The following is a 16841-nucleotide window of genomic DNA, read 5'->3' as shown; positions in this document are numbered from 1 at the left end:
AAATTATAGCAGACGACACAAAATAGTAGTTCATCAAAGATAACGCGGACAATGAAACTACAATTAGCTTGTTTACTTCCGTAATTCTAAAAACTATAGTTTCATCATATATCGTTTATTTTATATTATGTTTTATTCATTCATCATAAGGTGTCATACTTAAAAAAAAAAAAAAGTTGACGAAGGCTGTGTCGCAGGTGATTGGGGAATTGCGTCCCTTGCTGGAACTCTTTCATACATCAACTACAATTTTATACGAAACATGGCAGACAGCGACGATCTCTTACAGCAATTCTCTACTATAACTGGTGTGGATGCGGGAAGATCGCGCTTTCACTTAGAGTCGGCATCATGGAATCTCCAGGTTAATACAAATATACGATCTATGTCAAATATGATGAAGACATCATTTTAAAAAATTCATTCATTTGTAACAGCGAGAAAAAGGACGGCAGTTAAAAGCATGATAGACGTAAAAAGAACTATTTATTGTGTTACGCGCTCTCTCTCTCAGTTCTTGCGTGCGTGCGTCCATTCAGGGGAGCTCGGTCGATTCTGATATCGTCAGTTATACCAAGCACATGTCGATCACAGCCATGGCGATTCGTCGACCAATCTAAAAACTTTAAAAAAATCTAAAGCCATGAAAAATAATCAGTGTACAGCTATGCTTCTCGATAGTGCGTTACTCCACGTTAAGATGATTTTTCAAAAATATCAGGTACGATTAAATAGGGAAGTGAAGCTGGGCAGATTTAACAGATGTCAGATTCACAGAGCTTTATAATTTATCATAACGTGACAGTCTGCCTTGTACAGTGCGACATTTCTTGGGGCAAGGGGGTTTTGCTTTTGTATGTTCGGACAAGCGCAGAGATAGGTGCATAGGTCAACCAATAATTATAGTGAACCAACTCACCTGAAGTAAAAGCTCCCACAGAAATCGTTATTTTAATGTCTTAGGTGTAAAATATGATAAGACTACATCACAGTTCTTTTTTTCTTCCTTTTATGGTTGATGAATCACTTGGCCAGATCGACTACTAGTAGTGGTCGAATTGGCAAATGATCAAATTAACCAATGACTAATTCATGTACATTTGGGTGGGTGTGTATGTCTGGACAGTTTTATGATAAGGTCAGCTATACACATCACTGGGGCATTGAAACAGCAGTGATAATAGTGCCATTTACTGGATACAAATTAGCACAATGTTCTAAGTGTGTATTTATTGATGTTTTGTGTGTCTTCTACTATAAGCAGCAGATACACAGGTGTCAGTAGCAACATCTGTTGAACCAGCAGAATACTTTGTAAAATTAAGGCGAGATACCTTTGTCATTTTGACATCTGCAGCCAGTGAGAGATTCAGAGCAAGTTTGGTGCTCTTGGCAAAATATTAAGATTTAGATCATTTTATCTTTGCCTCTTTATTAAACTTCTTTCTTTTTATTTCTGTGTAACCAGAGTTAGAAGTGCCTTTAGAAACAAGCAGTCATCAAATATTTTCTATTATGCTTTTTATTAAGTTATTTTGTTTCCTCAGGTTGCTTTAGCCAATTTCTATGAAGAACCGGAAAATGAAATGGATGAGGGGAGTGCTGCTGATCCAGTTCAAATTGATGATGTAGAAGATGATATGGCACAAGTGATGTCCAGTCATGTTAGTGATAACACAAAAAGTGGCAAGCCATCAGGAAAATCAACAAACAGCAGGTATGGAAATTGAAATGCAGTATCCAGTTGCTAGTTCCATTAACATGCTTGTCAAGATAGAATTGTCTAAAGATTGATACATGTCAAATGCAGAGCCAGGCTAATTCTGGTTTATTAATAAACATTTTATGTTTTTAACAGTCTTTTATTTTGCTAAATACTGACTATTGAATACTGTTTTAAAATACTGCATTTCAGGAATCTCATAGCAAATTTTCAATGATTCTCAGTAGTCAAAAAAACGTTGTTGAACAGAGCATTCACAACTCAGCAGTTGTCATATCACAACATTCAGATTATTTCTTTAAGACCTTTTTAGGTCATGGAAATTCTGTTGCCTTTAAACAGCAAATTTTTTTTTTTTGGCAACATTTGAAGAACCAAGAAAGACAGTAGGAAAAAAATGTTTAGGATGGTATCCTAAAAAGTTTTGCTTAGTTTTGTTAACTTTGCTTCATTGATGACATCATCTGGGATGTGGGGGTAGGGGAAGAGAAGAGGGTGGGACAGATTTGTTAAGACTTCAAAGATGTTTAAAATGGGAAATAGAAAAAAGATCTCAGAAAGCTTCCATATTGGAATAAGAGAAGAAATATCACTTTCTTAAGAAGTATCTCATTGAGATAACAAAAGCAGAATTTGACTCACCAATTCCCGAGTGATTTTGTCCTGGTCAAATGTTGTGAGATGTGTTTTATCTTGTATATGCTGGTACAAACCTGAGTGGTTTTTCTTTATGAGTAAACATGTATAAGGTTACGAAGTGATTGCATAAACCCACATTACTGATCCTGCATGCTTTGTCTTCCTGATTTCTTAATTTACATTTATCTGTTCACTTTTTCTTATATTCCTTCTTAACTATTCTTCTGTGCTAGCAACTTCTGTCTATTGTGAAAAAGATACACGTTTTCAATCAACTGTTGTTAATAATAATGAGATCATCATCCAATTCTGAAAGTAAAATCTTAAGATTTGTGATCCTTTGCTCAAAATTTAAACTGTAATTTCAGATTTGCAACACTGAGTAGTTTGCATGGAGATGAAAATTCAAGTTCTGAAGAAGAAGGACAGGCATTCTATGCAGGAGGGTCAGAAAGAAGGTAAAAAATTAAAAAACTGCTCAAACTGAATTTCTGTAGTCCAGAAAAATAGTTCTTCTTAAATGGAAAATTATTATTTCGCTTTTTGAAGACATTTGCAAATGGTGCTTCTACATTCATGCTCAACTGTCTGCACCCTATGATTGTAGAAGAATTTACTTGTACTTCAAGAAAGATGTGGGGCTTGTTTTAAAATAGTTTTCTTTTTTACATTAACAAACAGTGGTCAACAAGTTTTAGGTCCTAGCAAAAGAAAGGACAAATCCAACGTCTTGGTTTCAGATATCTTCAAGTCAGCAAAAGAGTGAGTAGTACTAATATGATGGAGTCATTTCCATTTACAGTCTCCACTGCAAATGTGTTTTTGCACTCTCAAGAAACACCTGTGCACCCAAACACAGACGCTCCTTCTCACTCCGGCTTGTGCCATTCCAATCTTTCTTCCTCTCTCATTTTCTTCTGTTTAATGTCCTTGAATTATTCAGGGTAACAGTGGCAGTCCAGTTGGAAAGATCATAGATTATGGTGCTTTAAATATTGTCTTACATGAATGTGGCACAAGTATAATGCCTGTAATATAGGAAATGAACACAACAGTTTTGGAGAGCATTCATTATTTAAGGGTTTACTCACATATGATTTGCCTTAAAAATGTAATTTTCATAGTAATTGTGCACTAGGGGATATATATTTTGTGCATTCATTTATATATTTATGCATGCATCTGTTTGTGGTGTGTGTTTTGTAAAGACATGGAGCTGAAGAATTAGACAAGTCAGCAGAACTCCCAAGACCAGGTCGTTCAGCATTTATTGGAACAGGCTATCGACTGGGGGAGACTGATGCAGCATCAGAAACTGTAGCTGGTCCAAGTGTTAAGCAGAGGCCTGCTTCTGTAAGGATTTAAGGATTTCTGTGATGTGGAGTTTCAGGATCAAGTTTTTAGACTGCTTATCTGTGTGTGTGAACAACAGTGCAGTTTACAATTTACATATAAAATTGTTCAAAGTTCTGGACCTCACATTATGTAAATATTTTAACAGATTTAAGTTTGCTAGCCAGAATTTTTTGTCAGCGTTGCAGTTTCAATTATACAGTTGTTGTTTTTTTCATTGCAGGTAGATATGGTACTCAAGATGTGGCAGAATGGTTTCAGTGTTGATGATGGCCCTTTGCGTGGTTATGATGATGAAGCAAACAGAGAGTTTTTGGACAGCATACGAAGAGGGTGAGATTTTGAACAGAATAATTAGGTTTTCCTTTTCATTCCTTCAAGCAGGGACTGTTCTTGTATCTGTTCTAGATAACTAGAGATATATTTGTGTTCTTTGGTATAGTGATAAATTCATTTTACGATGTTTAAGGCAGGTAGTGAGATTACTATCTCCACTTTGTGTTAGTGAGGTACCATCAGAGCTCGTCCACCTGGCTCGAGGAGGTGAAGTCAATCTGAACATGGAGGATCATCGACAAGAGGAGTATGTTAAACCCAAAACTGCAATCAAAGCATTCTCTGGTCAGGGACATATGCTTGGCAGGTGGGTGTCAACTTTCTTGGAAACATCTCACCACATTGGCTGAAAATAAACAGATAAAAGTATATTAAGACCTCCATATTGTGGCTTCTCTTAGATACAACCTCAGAAAATTTTCACGGATGTATTTCACTATATACACATCATATGACCACCTCCCCAGTCCATCTTATGACTGACAGTTTGTGCTGTATTGTGAATTTTTGTTTTTAATTTGTGTGTTGAAAAAAATTAAGTAGTTTTTTTTTTTAGCTGCTGGCCCAAGTTTGCCCTATATTACAAATTTCTGCGGAAATAACAGATATAAAACGTAACTAAATTATAAAAAATATTACAAAAATAAATTGAGTACATTATGAAAGAGACCACTTGTTCACTGGTCATTTCAACCTGAAATCATCACAAAATGACCAGCCTCCATTCATTTTTTTTTCTTTTTTTTCTGTGTATGCCAGTGAAATTAATCGATTATTTTATTAATGGCCTTTTTATGGGTTTATAAAAATATTATTTTTTTACAGATTGCACTCTATTGTGACACTTAACAAAATACATGTACATTTAGCAAGCACGATCTACCACAGTAGTTGTATTAATCAATTGCTTGGAGAGTTAATTCCCTTATAAATCCTCAAACACAACACTATCAGGATAAGTAAGTTTGACCAAGTGAAAGCAGAAAACGACAAAGAAAAGCACTGTGATATAGTTTTTAAGTGCTTTATTTTCAGTGTATGAATAAACTTGAATTTATAGTTGTTTGAAGTCATGGTTCATGGAATGAAAGCAGACTGGTCAATTTCCTCTCAGATTTGACCTGATTTTGGTGGAGCTTAGCAAATCTTCTCATTAGTCCATTCTTTAATTTCTAATGGTTTAAAAGTCTATCATGCAGGATAGTGGTCTGTTTTCAGATGGCTTGTGTATATTTTGTATGTTATGCTTTTTTGCTAGCCTTTCTCATTTTTTTTTTTTTTTTTTTTTTTTTATATCATGGCGATGTACGTATCATGATATCCTTTGTATAATGAGCCTGTTTTCACAGCCTTCTTTTCTGCAATCAGTATTTTGAAAATGGTGCAAATAGAGTGAAAGAAATTAAGGCAGCATTAGGCTTGATCAAAAGTAAACAGGAAGCATAAGATAGATGTAAGAACCCTTGACCCAACATATACTATTCTAGATTTGGGGTTAGTTTTAACAAATAAAACAAGTAAATCTGTTAATTGTATAGCACCTTTTCCTGCTACTAAAGGGAGATTTAAAGTGCTTTGAAAAACATCTATACAGAGCACAGACTTTAAGCAGATGCACACTGCAGTCCATTTTGACACCACCAGCATGCTGTTTTTTGTTTTCATTCTTCTTCTTTTAATTGCTTTGTCTTTTAATTCTTTAGCCCTGTTCCTGCAGTTGTGATATCTAATCCTTCATCCGGGGATGGTGGCGGTGCATTATCTGTGTCACAAGTTAGTGTTGACGGATCCAAGCCCCTTACTACCTTACAGATAAGGCTGGCAGATGGACAAAGGTAAGAAAACACTGATTATCTTTTTTGGACTGTCAGTTTTTTTCCGAATGGGTGTTGTTTTTACATCCTTGTGTGTACAGTATCTTTACAGTTTCCGAAATTAAAGTAACAGCTTATGATCTTGAACATAGTATTGTGAACAGTGGAGATATGCTTTCATTGAGTTAGGAATGAGGTGGATTAACATATCTCCTGCAACTCAAAATTGCATTTGTGACATGTCACAAAAGGAGTTAAACCATGCTAATGTTTTTTCTACTTAAAAAATCAACAATTTTTACAAGAAAAGGAACTGTTACATTTAAAGCCCTATTTCAAGTTTTTTTTTTCAGTTACTTCCCTTTAATGTTTGTTGAACTATTTTGTAAAAAAAAGAATGAAGGAAATGCCGCAAGCTCTCGGCAGAGAATATGTCTGAAAAATATAGTAAATTGTTAATGTCATGTTGGGGAAAAAACTGGAAGAGCTTTCAAAGATGCCTTACATTACAAGTGGTTTTGACAAGACCAAATATACAAAATCAGCGTAATCTTCACAGTGAGAAAACTAAACAAACATTTTTAACACTTAAAATTATGCCTAAGCATTCAAACTGTGAAACTTTAAAAATAAGAAGTCCGTGTTTACCAAATCTTTTGCACGCAAGAAAATAAAAGCATTTATTACATGAGTCACTCTGAAATATTTTTTTCCTTTCTCCAGGATGGTTGTAAAATTCAACTTGATCCACACCATTGCAGACATCAGAAATTACATTATTTCGTATCCTTGGCAACTATTTTTCATTTTGCTTTTATTTTGATGAAAAGCTATTGTAGGATGTGAAAAAAACTAAAGTTAAAAAAATTGAATTTTGAATAGTCCTCTTGTAGTTTATACAGTGTAGCATATAGTAAATAATAATAAACATAATTTATAGAGCGCTTTATCCCACCATCAAAGGCTAGCTCAAATGACTTGACAAAAAATACAAACACCCAGGCAGAATAATAACACATACATGGACAAACATAACATATAAAATGACAAATGGGATAATAAAATATATGTAGCCCTTAATTGCTCCCAGTTTGCTCAGTCAAGTTGAAAAAGTGTAAGCGAGACTGCAAATGCTCCTTTACACACCACAGTTCCACTCATAGAATGGACCAAATAGGCATGAGTCGTTTTGTTTTTGCTACTCATAGAGTAGCTTGCAAAGTGCTTCTCAGAAAACCATAATATCAAGTTAGCTCACAAGTCATCCGAAGGGAAGCAGTACAAATCCACCAGTACAATATTTACTAGGTGTCCTTTTAATTTACTGATATGTAATGGATTAATAACATCCCCACTGCGTTTGGTGTAGTTCATGTCTGCTGTTCCAACTAGACATACAAGTATTTTATTGCAAGTCATTCATTTGAGAGAATAAAGATTTTGTGTGCAAGCTCTGGTCATAGTTGCTTAAGGTATCCTGGTGCAAAAAGATTTTTGTTGAAAAAGGTTATAAATCTGGGTTTTTTACTAAGAAAATATAAAGTATTTTTATATAAGGAAAATCAGAATAATGGCTTTATTTCATACTATTTCTGTAATCCTTAACCCTGTCCAGTGCACACCCACAATATGCCAGCATGCCATTTGTTTTGATGACCACCTTTCCGAATCGTGAGCTGACTGATGAAAGCAAGTCATTAGAGGAAGCCAAATTAGCCAATGCTGTCATTGTGCAGAGAATGAAGTAATGCAGACTTGTCAGGATGTGTGACGTTGTCTGAAGACAGCTTTGTTGTGCATGACAGCCTAAAAGAAGAATGAAAGACAATTTCCTCAGCAGTCAACTAGTTGGTCTAAAATTAAAATGCTCCTTGAATAAAGGGTTCATGTCAGAATTATTTTGATCCTGTTGCCTCCCCATTCTTTCCAACAGAAGATTGATGACAGAAAATGAATTTCTAATTTGTCTTATCCATGTTTGGTTTACTGTCATTTTCTTCATTCACAAAAATAATTTGCAAATGTTGGCTTGGTAGCATGGTATTACATTAGCTGCTCAGCTGTAATGGTAGCTGCACACAGTCCATTTGCTGTAAGCTCACGTTTGAGCTTATGTCAACAGACCTTTCTGTCAAGTAAAGTAGTACATGGAATTAAAATTCTGATAATGCACGATAGGTGCAAGATCTAAAACAAAAACCAAAAAATGTTTTAGTAATAGTTATAACAAAGGTTCTTTTCTGATAAGCATGAAGTAATTAAGTATTTCAATAATATTGGTGAGGCTGGATTGTTTGCTTAAGAACAATTTAAAACTAAATAAGTGATGTAAATAGCACTGTTACACTATATGTATCATTTAATATTTATATCATATTGTGGTCATAAAATGTTTTTAAATTGTGGAACTTAAACTGTCTGAAAAGGTTGTTGCAGAATTAAAGCTTTTCAACGGTTGCATAAATGTCATCAAGCTGTGTTCTTTTGTGTGATTTTTTTTTTCCTATTTTATATTATAAATTCACCTGTGCATAAATATTCCAAATAAGAAAAAAAAATCAAGTTTTAAAAAATTATTTGCTTGAAGCCTACCTTAAGAATTATGAACACTTGTGAAGAGACAAAACCTAGCAGTGTAGTCAATTGATGCTGTATAAAAATGTGCTGGAACATGGAGTCATGGGATGTAGAAACAGCAGCTTTAGTATTACAAATTATATCAGTGGATTTAATGATAATAAATGTGCACTTGTATAGCACTTTATCACAACATGGGGAGGGGGAAGTGATGTTTTACATCAAGCCATCAACTAAGGCTATATCATGGCAAGGCAGCCAGCCCTGTAAACAGATGCCACGTGCAGAGAACAGTGTGCCCAAGACGAAAGCTGAACCCAGGACTGCTAGCCCTTACTGTACTGGTGACAGTTGCTAAGCGTTACGCCACTGAACTCCCCACAACATGGGAGTCATGCTTAGAGCACTAATCAATTTATAATTATAATGAACACGTATGATTGTATGCCTTAAACCTTGTGATGTTTCTTGCATTAAGGGCACATTTGAAGGACTCGGATATCTGCTGATGATATATCACAGTAAGGGAGTAAAGGCATGTATATGCTGAATGGTAGAATACATATCTGAATATACATTCCCAGAGGTTTTTGTCCTAATCCATGAAAAACTAATGAAGACAAGTGCCTTTAGAAGTGTAGAGATGTCTGTCTGGAGTGTGATGAGTTAGGTGGTCAGAGAAGAAAGAAGCAGCAGAACCTGTAAATAACCAAAAGCAGAGTGTAACAAGTTTATACTCTGTACAAGCCTGGACAGGAAGCTAGTGGATAAAATGAAAAAAAACCCAACCTGATTTGACTGGTAAGGGCAGAGAATATGCTGAACAAATGTAGTGCCTTTACATGATCTCACCCATATCAATACTTAGAAGGGGAGTGGGGGCTGATTACCAACAGTCTAACATCAAAGGTACATCCCTTGCACAAAAACCCACACGAGGTACTTGAAAGAGTGAGCAGTTTCAATCACTGGATTCTTTGACAATGTCTCAATTATTGATTATACTCCAAAAACAGAAGCTCAGATAATATGACCACACTCAAAGATCAGATAAGACCTGCAAAAAATGCAATATTTACTAAGTGACTAAGTGAAAGTTTAAAAAAAAAATTGAGGAGTCAGCAAGTTGTTTGTAAGTTCTATGAATTTCTCAGGAATAGATCAAAAGAAAGACAATCTCATCACAAAGATTGTGATAACAGCAGTTTTTCATTATTCTTACTACACATTTTTTTCAATGTTTAAAATCATTTAATACTTCACAAAAATGTATTTCATGATCAAGGTATATATTTTTGCATCTAAGTACTACTGCAAAAGCCACACACATTCACAGAAATTGTTACAGAAAAAAGATTGTTAAGCATCCATTCTTTATTACATATGCTCCTGGGAAACAGCATGGTCATGTGGCTCAAAACCTTTCTCCTTCATCTCAAGATTTCTGGATAATTTGGGAATCTGAATTGCACAGAATTATTGCTTTCTAATGTAGATCCAGTTTTCAAGTGCAGATGTAACAAAAGTTGTTAATAACGACTTAAAAATTATTGGACAAGAAAAAAAAAATCACATTTTGTAAAATATGAAGGCTCCATTATATAAGGTGAATTATAAGATTATATTGCATGGATGGCAAATTTATCCATAATTACATGTTCATAATCTATTCTACACTTGTAAAAGAGAAAGAAAAAAATCTGTCCAAACTTTCAAAACAACTACTGGATTAGAGAAAGGTCTCCTGTGCTCAACCCCCTATACTTAATTTGATAGTGTCTTGGGGAGTTTGTGATGTCATGAGACCTTTTGCTCTACCTAATAGGCTGTAACTTCTGTAAGTCATGAGTATTTTTCAGATACGTCCCAATATTACTTTTTAAGCGTTTAAAAAAAGCTAAAATGTTTCAAAAAATGTATTTTAAACATGCTGGAATCTGAACTGAAAGTGCCCACCCATGACACTGTGACCTGTAGGTATATAAGGACAATAGTGGTAGCTGAAATTTTCAGTTGATGACTAAAATAGCATAACTATACTCTTTAGTTAATTCTTATTAGATTCTTAGTTCTGAAACCAGATATCTCTTTGAGTGACTTACAAATTGCACACTTCACTAATCGGGACCAAATGTCATCTGGCCTGGACCACCCTTCTTCATGTAACGGCGGAAACTTTTATATCGTGAATTTTCTGCAAGTTTAATTTTCATTTCTTCTTCTTTTGCTTCCTTCCATTTCTGCAATGAAAAAATAAAATCTGCCTTCAATTCTTCATATACTGTGGGTAGACTTGGGTGAATAATTTAATAGATATGTTTGTTTACCAAAATAAATTTGGAACCAACAGATAAAGAGTATTTTAATAAGACTTACATATTTAACTTCTTAACAGCACATCTAAAAAATCTATATTATTTTCAATATACTTTCAACAATCTAAATTTTGTTAGGTAACTATCAAATACAACAGCTGGAGAATATGGCATAATAAAAAATCACTTTCCCTCTTGTATTTAACTGTTGTATGCCAAGGTACCTGAAATTTATCTCTTTTCCACAGCTCCTGATGCATAAATTCCTCCTTTTCATGATCTCCTAAGGCCTGAAATACAAAATCATTATTGATTAAGATTATTTGAATCAAAAATTTAAATAATCTTGCTATAAAAGTATTTTCTATTTCTAATTTGTGTGGGACCATAACATTTAAGAAAACAGACACAAACACACAATATTCTATACACTGGCATTTAACTGACAGTTTATCTAAAAATATGTCCAAGATGTTTTGTCTGCTTCTGCAAACAAATATATTTGCTCATGATGCTGTGATCTGATGTGGAAGCAGACCCTTTGTACTAGTGACAGAATAAAGCTGATGTAACTACCAAATTTCAGTGTTTCCCATCATGTAAAATTACATGTTAATTATGTAAGAGAGTTCCAAATCATGTTAAATAAAGTGTTTGCCAATGGAGTCTGAAAACAATTTTAACTGGATACCTGAAAACCCTTATATTTTGTTGGTGGAAAACACTAAATCTAACAATGAAGAAAAACTTGGGGAACAAAAGGAAAATGGGGCAGTATCTCTAATGTAATTGATGTCATGCTTAGAGGAATGGTAGATATGCAAAATTAATAGAACAAGATAATCCTGTTTAGCAAGTTTTAAAAGAAAAGATGCCATTTGTGGAACATACAGCACATTGAACGTCTACTCACATCCCACTGAGTATGACTGCACTTCATATGCTTGCGGATGAGGTATAATTTTTCTTCATCACCGTATTCCTTCTTTAGAATATTGAAGAGGTACACCCATCGTACATTCCAGCACAAGAAGCAGAAGGCGTGATATGGCAGCAAAAATAACTGTATCCAAAGAACATCTGTATATTTAGGTCGACTGTAACCTCCCCTTTAGCACAGACAGAAAAGAAGAAAGGAAGCTATAAAACTGTTTGTTTTAAAATTAATCAGGAACACTAACAAATGTACAAGTTGCATATGAAAGCTGCATGTTCTAGTGTTCTGTAAATGCACTCATAAAGACAAAACTTTTGGTACAATGCTAGGGTACAAAACACCACATTTTACATGACTACACATAAGTTTCATGCTGTCTGTAATACTACGAAAGGATCACTCCATGCACACATTCCTGATACTTTGCAAAAAAGTAAATACAGTTATTTTTGTAAGCTTCTCTAACTCCCAGAACACATCTTTAAGTGTTTGTAATGCATCTGATGTTATTAATCTTAATTTTCTTATTTTACTTCTCGTTAATAAAGAATTGTCATTGTCTATAAGGGATTAAGTCAAAATTCAAAGGATTCTACAGAGTAGAAGACAAGAATAAGTACTCATCACTGAACTCTTGTAAGATTGGCAAACATGAGCATAAGCATCATGTATAATAAACTGATTAATTCTTTTTCTCACTTATGACTCTCAAACAGTTTTCAAGATTAAAAATAGTCTTTTCAGTTCTGATCTTACCTGATATCCATTTTATTCTCTATAATTTTTCGTATCAATGCTTCCTCTTCCTGTTTTATTTCTTCCTGCAATGTTTAATACAAAAAATATGCTGAGAAAACTTAAATCTTTCGAGAATTAATTGATAACTGATTACAGTTATTCCATATCATGACATTAAGGTCATCATTAGGGGCAATGCCTGTTTCCTTGTGAAAAACTGACTCACAAGCTTCTTCTGTTAGTATTTTTTTTTCTCAAATTATAAAAGAAATCCTTTGCTTGAATGAAATTCTTTTTTATTTTTAGTTGCCTAAGCTGATAAATGACATATTAAATACAGGCGGTTGTAAGGCAAACTTCGTGTTTGGTGCACGTTTCATTTCATTATTAAACATATTTTATATGTGCTTTTTGATAATTACTGTGTTAGGATGGGATAGGAGCTTACAATATGTTATTTACGTACAGTATGTACGTATGTTACGACTTACAGCGAAAATTGGTTTATGATGTGATGTAGGAACGGAACATCATCATAAATTGAAGACCGCCTGTACATGTTTTAAAATGTTCTCTTGTTGACCTCCATAGTAACATGGTCAACAGCACATCCACTCTACTGATGAATACAACTACTGTGGGAAGATAAATTTGCTAACTGTTAGACTTTGGAAGACATGACGGAACGAAAAAAGGAAAAAAAGAAACTTACCTTTGTCATGGCCCTTTTCCTCTTTTTGTTGTTGTTGAGCAGTCCCTCTGTCTTAGCGATATCCAGAGCTTTTGATCGATACTTCTGCTCTTTGCATAGATAGCTAATTGCTGTCTTGTAATTATTCAAGGCTCCTAAATACTGCACAATTCATCTTAAAACTTTAACATTCATCCATAAATCTGTGTTCTTGGCAGATGACGTTTGTAAGAAATAACATTCTTTTAAATAAAAAAACTTAAAACATTATTTCTACATCAATAAGCATTTGGCTATTAATTTAATGACTGTAAAATAACCACACATTTCTAAAGTGTGTATTTAAAAGGTGTACTTTTTAAAGTTGATATGCTTGAGTGTTTTGTCTCTTCTTTATGTCAATAAATTTTTATAGGCCCACAACAATAAATTACCTGCACTACAGATATGATGGTTATGGTAACTACAATGACAATTCTGACATCAACTTTTGGTGTAACGCGTCTTTTGTAGTATCTGTAATAGTGTGAAAGGTACTCCTCTGAAACAGACCATAAAACCTAATTAATGCTATATCCAAACTGAAACTTCAAGAAAGCAAAACTTTTCATACTTTTTACATTTTACATTAAGGGGTAAAAAAAAACTTTCACACCTCTACTCTTTTTTTTTTTTAACTCACCTGGGTTGTCCAGCATATAATCATAGTCTGTTCTTTGCTCTTCATCTCGCAGTATCTGCACACAAAGATAAACATTTATATACATGACATTCAAAGAAAATGATGTCTTTTTGTTATAGAGGAACTTAATTTGAAAGAGGAAACATTAACAGGAAAGAAATTTTGAGAAAAATCTCAATTTCCAAATCACCTTGGTAAACAGTTCAAACGCCTACCCCCTAAAAAAATCAACAACCCTATAACACTCATTTCCATTGCTTTTGATATTTCCTCAGATACAAATTTTTCTCCAAGTGTCCAAAATGATTGACACCTTGTAAAATTATTAATCAAAGTAGCCACTTTTTTCTTTTTAATAAATTATTAAATTTATAAATAATAAATTATCTGCTGATAGGAGCTACCTTAATGGAACTGCTTAAGACAGAAAACATTTTTTTTTCTTTGCATTAGCTCTGGCTCTGGTACCCCTGTCAGCAAGAAACTTTGTCTTCCACATCATCCCTTCACGGTCTGCACCAAGCCTCTTCTCCCAGCCTTTTTCTTTCATCATTATATATATATACACCCTTAATGCTTTAAGCTTTTTTCATTAAGAGCCATTTAAGTTAGGAAAAGTACCAGCAACTTTTATTTATATCCCATTGATGATCATTAAATACAAATTTAAGAAAAATTTATCTTCTTGAGTACCTCATACGCATTAGCAATTTTCTGAAACATCGTAGATGCACTTTCTTTGCCTTCTTTTGTCTTGTGCATGTCCGGATGCCATTGTTTTGCAAGTTTCCTGTATGCTTTCACAATGTCACTCTGAAAAAAAAAGTTACAAATAGTACTGCTGCTTTTGTACGAGATATAATATCAATGCTTATTCAAAAAGAAATATCTTGAAAAATGTATTGATGTAACAGGTGCCCTAGAGTTTAGCACATCAATTTTCTCCATTTGTGGTGATATGTTGCAAAAGATGTAATCAAAAGTGAATCAACCGCACACTATATTTCCTTTACATCTTAAATAACTTTATATTAAAACTAATGTTTATTAATAATAACTGAATTTGTAGATTACATTTTCCTGTGTGGATGCAAGCTCGATGCAATGTGCACGAACAAAACATGATCGAATGGACAATTTACCACAAAGAAAAAACATAAAAAGTATTTAATTATTTTTGAATCACAATGCATGAACATTATTTCCAAATGGTTTTGTACATAACAGTAGTAATAAATTAAACATTTTTCAAACTATAGATATAGACAAAACTAAATTTTTAATAATAAAATTGCACAGAGCAATGTATGTGATGTCTACTATGGATGTTAATAAGGAACCATTTTCAGGGCTCAGAAGAGTCTAACTCAGGTAACATTTTCCGCTAGATTTAATAGTGTGCTGTATGTGCTGCTTCTGGTGGGAAAAATTAGAGGTAAAGAGCATATGTACAGAATAAATGATATGATCGGTGACCTGAGCCAACAAAGTAAACAGCTTGGCAAGAAACTAAATGTGCATAATATATGCTTGTGTATCCATGTGTTTACTTAAACTAGCACATTTTAATTAAAGAAATGATGAATCTCAACACATAACTTCTATTATTATCTTATGGTGTACTGAATTTGGCAATATGGTTTGCATCTATATGCATATAACTCTCTCTCTACATATATATGTGTGTGTGTGTGCACTTAGGTTTACTTACTTTTGATGAATCCCTTGTAACTCCAAGAACTGAAATAGAAGTATCAAGATTAAAAAAAAAACATTCACTACTGTCATTTTACACAAGTCAAGCAATGGGTGAACAATTGGTTCTCGTCACTGATTTAACTAATTAATCATATCAATTTATCTCCGATCTTCACCTTTCTGTACACTTTCTAAAATCATATCACAAATACGGCTGCTATAACCTTCAACTTAAATAAAATTAAAAAAATTCCTGGGCAGCATGCCTATCAAAATATTAAGAATGTACCCAACAGATTGGTGCTTCTTTTGTCATCAAACACACCATTAAAGGATCTGCTGTCGTACTCATCACGATGATGAAAATTTTTGATTATCTCATGTTTAGAAATGATAAAAATCAACACCCCGATTGATGAGCTAGATATTTATTGCTTTTAGTAGTGCTATAACGGACTGTTTAGATACAAGTCTGTAGTACTATAATGCCGGGTAATATAAAATGATGCACTTTTTTTTGCAACACCGCGTTAACGTGTGTTCATATAAGCCAATTTTACCATCATAACAATTTTCCAGTCCACAGTAAAGTCCTTCAATGATAGCTTGTACGTGAACGAAACATGACAGCAACACTATTATCCAGCAGACGCGTTTTCCGACATGCGCCATATTGTCTTGGCGAACAGATACCTTAACTGATTTGGGCAAACGACACGTAGAGTCTCCGAATGAGCTACGGAAGTTGGGAGCTGTGTAACCGATGCAGTTTTATCGCAGAGACGCCAAAGCATTACACTATATACTATCAAAAGACGTTGTTAATAGTAATATGCTTATTCCTCTTTTGCTGATGGGTCCACAAGATCAATTTGATTCCGAACTTGCCACCACTTCGCCTTTCAGATCGCGCAGTGCTCGGTACAATAAATAGAAGATCTTCTAAATTTTCTAAATTTCATTTTGTTGCAGTGGGCAACTTTGCATTAAACACTTTTAGTTGATTGTAAAAATATTATAGATACAGTTTTAGATCGCCTTTTCTTGCACGCGAGCATGCAGATGTAGAATATATTGTTTAAAGAGCCTGCATCATTATACGTTGACCTTAATTTATGGAACTCTAACAAATAAATTTTGAAAATGCTAGCATTCGCGATGTCAAATAAGGGCCATTTGCTTGTAGTTAATTCGTAAGTTTTTTCAAATAGTTCTCGCAGGGTTCAAGCGTTTAAATTGCTTAAATTACCCGGGCCACTGACAACACCATCGGTCAGCAGTCAACACTCTAAAGCACATTGGTGTATATTTATAGAAGAGATTTCCCGACATCAAGAG

The 16841-nt window shown here is 34.1% G+C and overlaps 2 protein-coding genes across 6 annotated transcripts in view; one reads left to right on the top strand and one right to left on the bottom strand.

Annotated features, from left to right (window-relative positions):
* Positions 1 to 8329, top strand: part of LOC112559768 (NSFL1 cofactor p47-like) — a 38167-nt gene extending 29838 nt beyond the window's left edge. For 2 of the 3 annotated variants that reach the window (XM_025231159.1, XM_025231160.1), the window contains exons 3-11: positions 1548 to 1717; positions 2731 to 2820; positions 3044 to 3124; positions 3571 to 3715; positions 3939 to 4048; positions 4221 to 4358; positions 5755 to 5886; positions 6589 to 6648; positions 7481 to 8329. In XM_025231159.1, the coding sequence (XP_025086944.1) occupies positions 1587 to 1717; positions 2731 to 2820; positions 3044 to 3124; positions 3571 to 3715; positions 3939 to 4048; positions 4221 to 4358; positions 5755 to 5886; positions 6589 to 6648; positions 7481 to 7613 (1020 nt within the window). In that variant the 5' untranslated portion in view covers positions 1548 to 1586 and the 3' untranslated portion in view covers positions 7614 to 8329. Of the gene's footprint in view, positions 1 to 197; positions 365 to 1547; positions 1718 to 2730; positions 2821 to 3043; positions 3125 to 3570; positions 3716 to 3938; positions 4049 to 4220; positions 4359 to 5754; positions 5887 to 6588; positions 6649 to 7480 lie in introns of those variants that run through there. The other variant, XM_025231158.1, reaches the window with a different exon arrangement.
* LOC112559769 (dnaJ homolog subfamily C member 25 homolog) lies at positions 4264 to 16554 on the bottom strand. Of its 3 annotated transcripts, none has more exons than XM_025231165.1 (11): positions 16064 to 16554; positions 15517 to 15545; positions 14499 to 14618; positions 13806 to 13860; positions 13558 to 13664; positions 13145 to 13285; positions 12451 to 12515; positions 11671 to 11866; positions 10982 to 11047; positions 10545 to 10682; positions 4264 to 4397 (listed from the first exon to the last, which is right to left on the bottom strand). In XM_025231165.1, exons 1-10 carry the CDS (start codon positions 16173 to 16175, stop codon positions 10560 to 10562), a joined length of 1014 nt encoding a protein of 337 aa, XP_025086950.1. In that variant the 5' UTR covers positions 16176 to 16554; the 3' UTR covers positions 4264 to 4397; positions 10545 to 10559. The 3 variants fall into 3 exon arrangements, with proteins under 3 accessions (XP_025086950.1, XP_025086947.1, XP_025086946.1); XM_025231162.1 differs by lacking the exon at positions 4264 to 4397 and adding an exon at positions 8081 to 9141 and having other exon boundaries at positions 16064 to 16553; XM_025231161.1 differs by lacking the exon at positions 4264 to 4397 and adding an exon at positions 9386 to 9903 and having other exon boundaries at positions 16064 to 16548.
* Positions 16555 to 16841: the final 287 nt, after the last annotated feature.

This window comes from Pomacea canaliculata, linkage group LG3 (genome assembly GCF_003073045.1).
Source record: "Pomacea canaliculata isolate SZHN2017 linkage group LG3, ASM307304v1, whole genome shotgun sequence".
Classification (NCBI taxonomy): Eukaryota; Metazoa; Mollusca; class Gastropoda; order Architaenioglossa; family Ampullariidae; genus Pomacea; species Pomacea canaliculata.
Note: the sequence above shows the minus strand (reverse complement) of the source record. Positions and strands in the feature narration are given on the sequence as shown.